The sequence below is a fragment of the Apium graveolens genome, chromosome 10 (assembly GCF_009905375.1).
Source record: "Apium graveolens cultivar Ventura chromosome 10, ASM990537v1, whole genome shotgun sequence".
Classification (NCBI taxonomy): domain Eukaryota; kingdom Viridiplantae; phylum Streptophyta; class Magnoliopsida; order Apiales; family Apiaceae; genus Apium; species Apium graveolens.
The window spans coordinates 103,335,485-103,348,099 of record NC_133656.1 but is presented as its reverse complement, the minus strand read 5'-3'; the positions used below and the strand labels follow the sequence as shown (position 1 = coordinate 103,348,099).

General features: G+C 35.7%; 1 protein-coding gene across 1 annotated transcript in view; it reads right to left on the bottom strand.

The window, feature by feature from the left end:
• The window catches only part of LOC141690817 (uncharacterized), a 91,949-nt gene extending 86,379 nt beyond the window's left edge, over positions 1-5,570 (bottom strand). Inside the window, exons 1-3 of the mRNA XM_074495579.1 lie at positions 5,534-5,570; positions 5,300-5,419; positions 5,175-5,231 (exon numbers count right to left, since the gene is read on the bottom strand). Coding sequence (XP_074351680.1) covers positions 5,175-5,231; positions 5,300-5,419; positions 5,534-5,570 — 214 coding nt within the window. The remainder of the gene's footprint in view (positions 1-5,174; positions 5,232-5,299; positions 5,420-5,533) is intronic.
• Positions 5,571-12,615: the final 7,045 nt, after the last annotated feature.

Here is a 12,615-nt window from a genome sequence, read left to right as displayed (position 1 = left end):
CTGTAAAAATGAGGGTCTTACCATGATTATTTGGACGCGACATGTGAACAAGAGTTGTAAGCCATCTCAATACCTTTCCAATGAGCTATAGAACACAATATTTGAGTGATAAATGAAGGAGATACAGCAGTTTTAGTGTGCTGGTTCTGTTTTGGCCGAGAGCATGAAGAACAATGCCTTGGTTTCTTTTTGATTTTGATGAAAAATGATTTGCTTGGCTTGGTTGGTTTGATTTTTGTGTTTGTTTTAGTAAATTACCTAGTTGCCCTTGATTTTGTGTGGTTAAAAAGCCACCACATCTCCTTCCTTCCCATGTCATGCTTGTGTCATCCTCATGATGTCATCCTCCCCTCCTTGTCCTCTTCTCATTGGTTAGGTGACATCATCCTCTCTAATCCCTTTGATTAACTTCCTAATTGTTTGCCTAATGACCGCTGATCTATTATACTGTTCACTTAACTTTCGTTTTTGTTTATCGTTTGAGGGATCATACCCGGGATCTTATTACTTAGGTTCCCTTAACCTTTCTCAATACATTATATTCCTTTTTATGATCCTCTATTATAATCCTTTAATTTAAATCCTTTTATCCTGTTACCTTATACTCAATTCTTTCCGTATCTATTGGATTTCCGGGAAAAATCAAAGTGTTCGGATTTGGATTCTGACGATCTTTACATACACTTATATCCCATATAAAGTACTAATAAAATCTCAGAATATCCATATCAGAACCCCTATATAGTGTGGCATTAAAAGTTTTCTCATTCAGCAAAAATACTATTCATAAGGGTTTCAAAATTTCCCAAAAATTGGGGTTATTACATTGGGCTTCCCTTCGTAGTTTCGACTGTCCGGGTACACGTTCTTCAGTCGGTCTATCAATCGGTCGTACTTTCCCTGAATCATATCAAACTCGCGCCTCAACTCAGTATACAAGGTGAAAGTAATAGTGTCGTCCGAACCAGAGGATGACGAGGAATGCGCCCTTTGCTGACAAACCAATAAAACGAGTATTAATAATAAACTTACTTAACCTACTCTCTCGCATATTATCTATAACCTACACATATACCCTTTAACCTATTTGGGCTGTCCAGGGACTCTAAACCGTAGCTCTAATACCAAAACCTGTCACACCCCAACTTAAACAGCAAATTAATTATAACTATCACAACAAATAAATAAACATACCCAAATCCAAGATATTACAGTTTAGGGTTTGGAACAGCCCAACACTACCATCTATTACAACTGATTTTAAATACCGAGTCCTCACAAAAACTACTATCACTTATTCTACCTGAGCTCGAACATAAGCATCAGCATCACAGGTCTTACGGGCAGTCTACTTGAATATAACCATAGCTGTTAGCTGAAATATCAGGGTAAAGCAAGGAGTGAGCCAAATGCTCAACAAGTGCTAAACAATACGATACAAATCATAAATCGAGATATATATTAAAGAATGTCAATGGGAAGACATAACCAGTGATAACGAGAGATAAAACTTTGGGTGATGGCATCATTCCGCTTGTATCAAAACAATTTCAAAATCATATCTTATTCAAAATCATTTTATGAGGCTACGGATTACAGCCGGTGATCAGCCGCGAAGTAATCCCGAACCTCACTGGGTTCTAAAACATTAATGGGAATCCCTAGGCAACTTTTAAGCCTAATATAAGTGTGGAAAGGACTCGCGTCTCAGTCCAGATCCACTATTCAAAGAAAACATTTATCCCCCTTTGGGACTGAAAACCCACATTTTATTTATTTCAAAAACTGATGCCGATTTATAACAAAATCTCTTTTACAGTAAACATTTTTTTTCTTTTTATCAAGGGATTATAGATCAACTCGAAACACGGGAAATATGGTACTAAATCTCAAGGCCATGATTCACAAAACTATACTTTATTAAAGTAACTGAATGGTTTTCATATATCAAAGATTAGACAAGGGGATTTAGTGAGGCTATTGGATATTATAAAGGCTAATGCCAAATCGGGCTTAAAGCAATGGTTTCTCATCAAGGTTCAAGTGTTGGATCAACAAGAAGATAAGCTTCATGAATACTAAGGGTGTTAATGTATGCATAAATGATCTTTAACTCAGGATATATCAGAATTGTCAAGCTTCAGGATAAGAAAGAGGAGTATCAATCAATGAGGAATCACTTTGATAAGTATCTAGCTTTTAGGGTTCAAGGTAATGTTCTATAGGGGTTCAAGTATCAAGATGAGATATCAATACTTAGGAATCATCAACATGTAAATCAAGAGAATCAACCAAGAGTTATAATTACCCTTTCTTTTATCATGTCATTCGAATTACTTTAATATACTATCATGATAAGACCACTTTGAAATACGTACTCGAGGGTTCATGGCATTTTTATATAATTCAAAGATAAACATAAGATACGCTTGATTTAATATATCAAATGACACAGGATAGTTGCAGCAATGTATGAACTATTAGCAGTAAATATGAAGGACAAGTAGAATCACTTGCCTTGAGAAAGGCTGGTCTGGTCTGACTGGTAGGAGCAACTGGAGCTTCACTCGACCTTTATGGCAAGGTTTCCCTCGTCTCGAGATCCTACATAAATAATAATAATCCTCATTATAATATACTCTCACCAACTTAACCTATTTACAACCCGAATTTAAACACGGATGGCACTTAGGCCTATATGCACTTAATTTATATTCACCTTTAATTTATAGTTGTACACACATAGCCACATAATCACATATCATATATTAATACCAAATAACACCATATACACCATAATGCAACACTAGGCTTGGATGATCTCGATCCCCCAACTTAAGTCATTTGGTCGCTAAACTAGACAAAGTCTTCTAATTTTGGCTTCCTAACTTGATGTGCCTTTACTAAACTATCCAAGACCTATTGACCCTCACTTGTGCCTTTTATTCTACTGACCTTATACTATCTTACAACTATGGTGGTCAGCCTAAATATCACTCCTAAGTGTTCTAAAACTATGTGCTAAGTGAAAGTGTTCACTGGTGCAAATTTCAGAATGACAACTATGGTTTCTTGAGTGAATTTGACACCCTTAAACTATAGGTTTTCCTTTAAAACTCTTACACAAGACTCTCCTGACCTAAGGGCATCTCTCAAACTTGATGTGGCTCAAGGGCCTGGCTTGGGCATTCTTGGGCCTATGCTCAAAGTCCATAGTTCCCCTGTTTTCCTGGGCAGAAAACACCCTAACTTGAATTAACTTGTGACACATGGTTCTAACTCATATCCTATGAAATATGGTTGGAAAAACTTCTATGACACTCCCTCTAACTAAGTCCCAACAGGGCCTAATGACGGCCTACCCATGATATGGTCAAATCTCCCTATTTCTAAGTTGCAACAAAACTGTCCCCTGCTGGACAGATTTTGTTATTCTACTTGTGCACCTAACCAAATGACATGCAAACCTCCAACCAACACCTAAAACCTTTTATATACTCCCAATACTAACTTCTGGTGGATTGGGCCTCAAAGTGCACATCAATGACATGGTCAAAACTCACTCTAAATCTCAGGGTACTAAACTGATTTTCTGCAGAAACTATAACTCTCCTTTCTCCAAGGTTTTGACTTGACAACTCAACCACCAACAACCCAATACCCAAACCAAGACTTAAACATGGGGATCTACTAAACTAATTCCCTTATACTCAAAATAATCTTGGTGGAGATCATCCTTACCTAAGGTGCAATCATGACAAAATAAAAGAAACCACATTTCACAACTCACAAATCATCAAGTTTTTGAAACAACAAGTTATGCATTTTATAAAAGATATACACGACTTATTACCATGCATCAAGAAGCATTAATCAGTATTAACACACTATTCCTACTGAAATTAAAGCTTACTAATAAAATCTTTCCAAATGATCAAAATCTTATAACATTCTAAGTGAAGTCCACATGCATGCATGTCTTCGAGTTTTGCAAGCCAAATAACATGTTTTCTAAATATGTTTTACCAAGAAATTTACATGCAAGCCTAGTATGAGCTATATCTATATGATCACTTACCATGCAAGGAGTTTCATCAAATTTTTACTATAAAAATTCAATCCATTATCACATAAACATGCAAAAATTGAACAAAGCAACAAGAATGGTCTCAAGAACCATTCATTCGGCTCCCCTATGGTCATGGCCGAATGAAATGGAAGGGAATGGCCATTTAACAACAAGAGTTTTCTTCTCAAGACTTGGCACTTCACCATTCCTTGTAGTCCTCTCAAAAACAACCTTAAACTCACAAGAATCAAGGTTGTACTTTGAGTTTCAACTAAAACCTTAACATGCAACCTTAAAACTTAAACTTCCTACTCAAAACTCTTTAAAATATAAGTGATCATGGAATGGGAAGTAACATTTACTTGTTGTAGAAGGTGGAACTTGATTGAGAAAGAAAGAAAATGGGGAGGGGGTTGATCTCGGCAAAACCCGAGAGTGAGGGGGGAGAAAACTGAGAGTGAGAGAGAGGAGGGAGGGAGGGAAGAAATAGTGTGGTGGTGAGTGATGTGTGAAATAATCATGTCTTTACTTGTTTTATGGTTTTTGTTTTGACAAATGTGAGTGGAAATAGGAATTGACATGACCACCCTTCCACTTAAACTTGGATCATTTTGCATGCAAGGGTAAATGAGGAATTTGGCTAGAAAATAAGAGTTAGTGGGGTGGTAATTGTCTCTTTAGCCCTTTTGGATTGAATAGAAAGGATTTGCATGCAAGGACAACTATGTAATTTTCTAATTATAACAATTAACATTTATAAAGATTTATTTTTATAAAATAAAACACATGTTCAAAAATTATAAAATTTATACCATAAAATAACTTGGATTTTTAGAAATTTTATAAAACTACTTTTGAATTTTGTAAACAAATAACTTTTAAAAAGATATTTATTCAAGTTTTAAAAATATTCCTTATAAATCAAAAATGAAAGAAATAAATAAATTTTTGCTTTGAAAATTCATATATCACATAACGAAAATTTAAGACGCAGAAATTCTCATTCACACAAGCATACAATAGTTGAATATATTGGCATTCGGCTTTATAATTACACCAAATTTACAATTAATATTACACAAAAATGCCGGGTGTAACATCATACCTAAACCTTTTGATGAATATGTCTGAGACAACTGGCAAAGAGGATTTCGTTTAAAACCTACAAAAACAGAACACGAATTAGATCATTTAAGATTGCTACAAAAACAGAACATGAATTACACATACCTAAAACAGAAGATCCTTGAACATTGTGATTGTGTTTCTCAGGAACCTTAGAATTAATAGAATAGTTCTCTTTACCAACTGAAAATGTAAACAACTGACTGGTTATTTTTCTCCTAGAACCTACAACAGATCATGCCATAAACAAATTCAAAACATGATAATTCGAATATGATTTTCACGGGCAAGAGAGTACTACCTTTCTGTGCAGAAGAGGAGATAATGGACCATTATTACGCCGTTTCTGTGTAGTTGGATTACCCTCTTCAATCATGGCAATATGCTACTGTGTCATAGAATCCAAAAAAATCAAATATTGTAACTAATGTATTGTTAATTGATATGAAGAAAGAATACATCTGAATTTGAATTATATGTTTAAACTTGATTAAAACATTAGTGTATTTTGAATTTGAATGTAACTTAAATTGAGGAGTAATCTTAGGCATTATCTTGTTATTTGTTACACAATATTTGATATGATTTTACATTAATAGACATGGGTTTTATCCATGAAACCGGATTATCCATCTTTTAACCTAAAAAAGTGTAAAAATAGAAGAGCTGGTTTACCCATTTAAAGTTGGACTATCCATAGCTGAAAGTATATTTACCAAAATGGGCATAGAGTAGTATAATTTTTTTTGGATGAGAGGGTATTTAGTGTAATTTGCTTTTTTCTTTGCTCACAAAGTTTAGGAATATATTGATGTGTTTGGTAAATTCTAAAAGCTGATGTCTGGAAAAGTGCTTTTGATTAAAAAGTTGTTGTTAATAAAAGCATGTCCCCCATGCTTTTGAAAAAACTGTTTTAAGCTTTTGTAGGAAATAATTATTAGTTTCACCATCAAACCCTCTCAAAAATATGATTTTTATATATTATATATCAAAATATGCATGAATTAAAAAAAAATACCAAACAATCATCTAATTTTTCTGACAACACTTTTTCCACCATCACTTTTTCTCACAACACAACAGTTTTCAACAGCACTCCCAACCAGAGCCAAAGTTAAAACTAAAACCGTTTTCTAATTTTTTTGAAATTTTAGTTCATATTACAAGGCATATCAATTTAATACTTCTATAATTTTAACAGAGGTTAATTGACCATTGTGATAAGACTTAGTCAAATAAGAGTCCTGGTCTTTAGTATTGATTGTTAGTGGAGATAGTCCAATAGTTTGTTTCCTTTATTTTAGTCGTAGTGGTTGTAGTGGTTCCTAAATTCTAGTTGTTTTCTCTCTATTTATGTACTGTACTTCAGAAGGAATAAACAAGTCATTCCCAGAGTTATTGTTTTCTATTTGTTAACTCCTGTTGCACTTAACATCTAGTATCAGAGCGAGTGACGTGAGAGATTTGAAAAGTAAGGAAACACTTGAGAAATGGGTTCGGAAGCAAACTTTGCAGCAGCTTCCATTCCGAAGTTTGACGACTACGATCATTGGAGCATCGTCATGCAGAATCTCCTTCGCTCCAAAGAGTACTGGGTTGCTGTTGAATCAGGCTACACAGAGCCGAAGAGTAGGGAAGGGATGACGGCAGCGCAAATAACGAGCCTGGAGGAGATGAAGCTAAAGGATTTGAAGGTTAAGAATTACTTGTTTCAGTCACTTGACAAGTCAATTCTGAAGACGATCACGCAGAAGGAGACATCCAAACAGCTATGGGATTCCATGAAGTTGAAGTGTCAAGGAAATGCTCGAGTAAAAAGGGCTTAACTTAATCGTCTACGCCGTGATTTTGAGGTCTTAGCAATGAAGCAAGGAGAATCGATCACTGATTACTTGGGTCGAGTAATGACGGTTGCAAATGACAAGAGGAATTATGGGGAAGATGTGGGTGATGTCAAGATCGTTGAGAAGATTTTAAGGACACTTACTGATAAGTGGAATTATATTGTTTGTTCCATTGAGGAAGCCAAGGACATAGATCAGCTATCTGTAGATGCCTTGCAAAGTTCTCTGTTGGTTCATGAGCAAAAATTCAAAACAGGTGGAGAAGATGAACATGCCTTGAAGATAACTCAAGAAGAGAACTATGGTGGAAGAGGACATAGAAGAGCTGCTTTTCGAGGAGGTCGAGGACAAGGCAGAGGCAGGGGTCGTCAACCTTGGAGTAAATAAATAGTAGAGTGTTACAACCGTCATAAGCTTGGACACTTTCAATATAAGTGTAACACCCCCAGATCCGGGGTCGGGGATCCGGGTCGTCACGGTCTTTCTTTCCACAATATCACTTAACTTAATTAATAATAAATAACCTCATGCTGTGACCCCACACTAACACACACCGCAACACGTTATAGTCTCAGAGATGAAATTGAAATAAGTACAAGTCCTTAAATTCACAATTTAAAAGTTATTACAACCCAAAATGATTACTTGATAAGTTTACAGTTAATTGCCATTATCTGCCACAAGTTATAATTATACATAATTAATTCCCAAAAGTAGAATGCCTGATCTACAAATAGATCTACCTCTGCAGCTATAGCAGCTACAATATCATCGGGAAGACGCGAGACGCTTCCCACGCGCTTGCGCTGGGTCTGCTTGAGTCTGGCCATCTTTCCTAACTGTTGTTGTGTGATGAAAAAATGAAGCAAGAGTGAGCATTACAGCTCGCAAGATAATATATAGTGTAAACAATAATGCAAGTATCTAAATGGATAACTTACAAGAATCCTTTATCAAGTGTAAGGTAATTACTTACTGGATATAAGCTTAAAGGAAGATGAAGTTACCAATTACTTCACTATACTTATACCATTTTTAGAAAACTACTTGAACTACCACTGTTCAAAGTATAATTAGTTTCAAAAGTTCATCCCATAGATGAGACCACAAGTTAAGACTTGAATAGATTAAATCTTGAAATATTATTGAATGAAATGAAGTTACGAGGTACTTCATTAAGTCCTGATATATATCCACATATATATATCTCTTATACATTTCATGGAAACCTCTGTCAGGTAAAGTATGAACATAGTTTGCAATATCCTATGAATTTTGGAAAGAAAAGAATTTTGGCATAAACCCGATATCTTGCTGATCAGGCAAAGATACCAATAAGTAACATTTTCTACTAGTAAATGGATAAATCCCCCACCGGTCATCACCCTGGCCTCATTAGGACCTTGTGCTGGACCGCCACCCGGCCTCTTACGCGTTGATGGACTACCACCCAGCCACTTACACTTTGATAGACCGTACCCCGGCCTGTCGCTTATGCCGACTCAATTAGATGGGCTTACTTCCCGAACGTTGGGTAAGTAATCAATTCATTTATCAAAACAACAACCTTGTTGTGAATATAAAATACACCACAGAGCCGGATCCCTCAGGTTTTGAGCGAGTATTTAAATCCCCTTTGAAAGGAGGATTTTAAATATAAAAATGAGTTTTGGGATCCGCCCTAACTTTTAAAAATCATTTTGAAGACTCGAAAACATTTTTAAGAATGTTTGGAGTAATGCTGATTTAATAAAATAAATCAGTCCCAGTATATTAGAAATATCTGAATATTATTATTTAAATAATATTCCCATAAAGAATAATCTTTATAAAAATAATTGAAGTAGAAGTTTTAAAACTCATACTTGAAATGGATATTAAATAACCAAAGATATACTTATACGAAAATATGAACTTTATTTGAATAATCGAAAATAAGTTTGATTATCAAAATATTATTCTTTAATAAAATAAAGAATATTATTTAGTAAATAAGCGGAGTCATAAGTCCTCGAATGAATATTCAAAATAATATTCATTAAATAGAATAAACAGAGTCGTAAGTCCTTGAATGAATATTCAAAATAATATTCATTTAAATAAAATAAACAAAGTCATAAGTCCTCGAATAAATATTCAAAGTAATATTCATTAAATAAAATAAACGGAGTCATAAGTCCTCGAATGAATATTCAAAGTAATATTCATTAAATAAAATAAAGTTATCAAATAAACCTTATTCGATTAATAGTTTTGAAAACTATATCTATATATATATAATATACTCGGGATAATCAACTTCCGGTTTTAGAAAATATCCACCTTTGGGTCCCCTATACAAAGGGTATACGCAACTACTGCTTATCTCTAGCATAGGTATTATGCAACTATAAGCATTGGAATCAATAGATAAATATCAAGATTACGAAACACACATGCATATATCCCATATCAGCATGCTTCAATATATCGCAAGATTTGCTAATTAACCATCATGCATCTATCACAAGATAATGCATATACATATATACATCACAACAACAGTATAACGGGTAGAAAACTTGCCTGAGCGACTGGGGGTGGTAAAAGTCCTGGGATGAGTCTGGTAACCTATAAACATCGTATAAGTTGGAATTAAACCAAAGTCGCTTAAGAATCTATACTTTAACCAATTAGACCCTAACGTTCGCTTTTGCGCTTAACGTATCACTTAAGTCGCTCGAGTACCCTTGGCTCCACCATTTTTAATAAATTAACCATTAAGAGTTTTAAGGCGATTCTTTCGTGAGTACCCTACCAACTGTCTAACCCACTTTACATAATTGTTTCATAATCCAATTAGTCATTTAAGGGCCTTAACCAATGTTTCAAAGTAAGGCGAGGGGTAATGGTTCATTCGCGAAATGCCGTTACTTACAACTGTCGTTTCTCCTAAACCGTACATCGGATTCAAGCGAACCACATGGCAATGGTCAAAACCTAGCAGTGAGTTCTCGGGTCCTGATGTTAAGAACAAAAACAGTCTAAAGTAAATCGGGAATTACGACGGCTATGTTAACGCGATTACCAAATTTTATCCTACTTCAAATCAACCACAAATCAACCATACAACCAAACTCCATCCATACAATACTAAAACAGCCCCAACACCTCAAGTTCTCCAATTTATATTATTCTCAAACATGAACTAAAACTATACTTAAGTTCATTAACCAATAATCCAAGATTTACAACTCCAACTCATTACAAAACCAACCACACTCTAAGTCTACAAGAATCATGCTTCTCATGAACCATACCAAACACAAAAACTCTAAATATACAAAAGTAGGGCTAGGGTATGAGATTATACCTTCCTTGGTGAGTAAAAGTAACTAAGGAGCTTGGAATCACCCTTGAAAGTCCTTACCAAAGCTTAATCTAACCAAAAACACAAGATCAAACAATTTAAATTTCTTGAAAACACTATTCACTCTCTTCTTAAATGATTTATTGAAAGATATTGTGAAGGAATTTGGATATTAAACTCTTAGGATAGCCATAACTAATCATAAGGAACCTTGGATAATTACCTTGCAATTTAACAATGCTTGGATCTTGGATTTTGAATTTTCTTCTTTGAAAAAAAGGAAGAAGCCGAGAGCTTCTTGTTGGAAATAAAGGTCAACTTTGTGTTTTTGTGTTATGAATTGTTTTGTTGGTTGTTTTGCCTTTTGTTTTGCTAAATTACCTTTTAACCATGGTAAATTTTGTGTGGTTCACAATCAACCAACAACACACTTCTTTTTATCATGCTTAGGTCATCATTCTTATGTTATCTTCCCACACTTGCCCCCTTATTGTTGGTTTGATGACATCATCATCCCTAACCTCCTTGATTAACTCCTAATTACTTGCCTAATGACCGCTGATCTGTTATACGGTTCGCTTAACTTTCGTTCTCGTTTATCGTTTGAGGGATCATATCCCGGATCTTATTACTTGGGTTTCCTTAACCTTTCTCAATAAATTATATTCCTTTTATGATCCTCTCTTATAATCCTTGAATTTAAATCTTTTTTATCCTGTTACCTTATACTCAATTCTTTCGGTATCTGGTAGATTTTCGGGAAAAATCAAAGTGTTCGAATTTGGATTCTGACGATCTTTACATACACTTATATACCACATAGAGTACTAATAAGATCTCAAAATAACAATAGAAGAACCCCTACATAGTGTGGCATGAAAAGTTTTCTCATTCAGCATAATCAGCAAAAACACTATTCATAAGGGTTACAAAAAGTTCAAAAAAAAAAATTTTTGGGTTATTACAGTCGCCCCTCCTTAAAAGGATTCCATCCCGGAATCAAATAGAAAACAAATGGGGGTACTTTTCTAGCATTGCGCTCTCTAGTTCTCAAGTTGATTCTTCCACATTATGATTCTTCCATAACACTCAGACTAGCTTGATCACTTTGTTCTGAAGCACCTGCTCCTTCTTATCCATAATCTTTACTGGTTTCTCCACGTAAGTCAGATCTGGTTGCATATCCACATGCTCGTACTCCACTATGTGTCTGGCATCCCGATGATACTTCCTTAGCATTGACACATGGAACACATTATGAACTTGTTGTAGGTTCGGGGGTAAGGCTAGCTCGTAAGCCAACTTCCCAATTTGTCTTAGTATCTCAAAAGGTCCAATGTATCTTGGTCTTAGTTTCCCTTTCTTTCCGAACCTCATTAATCCCTTCCAAGGGGATACTTTTAGCAGTACTAAGTCCCCTACTTCATACTCCTTATCCTTTCGGGCTAGGTCTGCATATTTCTTCTGTCTGTCTTGGGCTGCTAACAGCCGTCCTCTGATGAGATCCACTATGTCTTTGGTCCTTTGGACCACTTCGGGTCCAAGCATCTTCCGCTCTCCTACTTCATCCCAGTATAAGGGAGATCGACACCTTCTTCCGTACAGGGCCTCATAAGGGGGCATTCCGATGCTAGCATGAAAGCTATTGTTATATGAAAACTCGATCAACGGTAAGTGATCATCCCAACTTCCTTTAAAGTCTATTGCACAGACTCTCAACATATCCTCTAGTGTCTAGATGGTCCTTTCACTCTTCCCATCCGTTTGGGGATAGTAAGCGGTACTCATATTTAACTTGGTGCCCGCACATTCTTGAAAGCTCCTCCAAAATCTGGAGTTGAACCTGGGGTCTCGGTCTGAGACAATGGACGCTGGGACTCCATGTCGCGTCACTATTTCCTTAAGGTAAATGTCCACCAGTCTATCGACCGTGTATCTCTCATTGATAGGAATGAAATGAGCTAACTTTGTCAGTCGGTCTATAATTACCCATATGGCATCATGATTGACTTTTGTCCTTGGTAAGCCGACAACAAAATCCATGGCTATCGGTTCCCATTTCCATTCGGGAATCTCCAGGGGTCGTAAAAGTCCACTGGGTCTCTGGTGCTCCGCCTTTACTCCTTGGCAAGTCAAACATTTTCTTACCCATTCTGCTACGTCCCTCTTCATGTTGGGCCACCAGTAATATTCCTTCAAATCCCTATACATCTTGGTGCTTCCCGGGT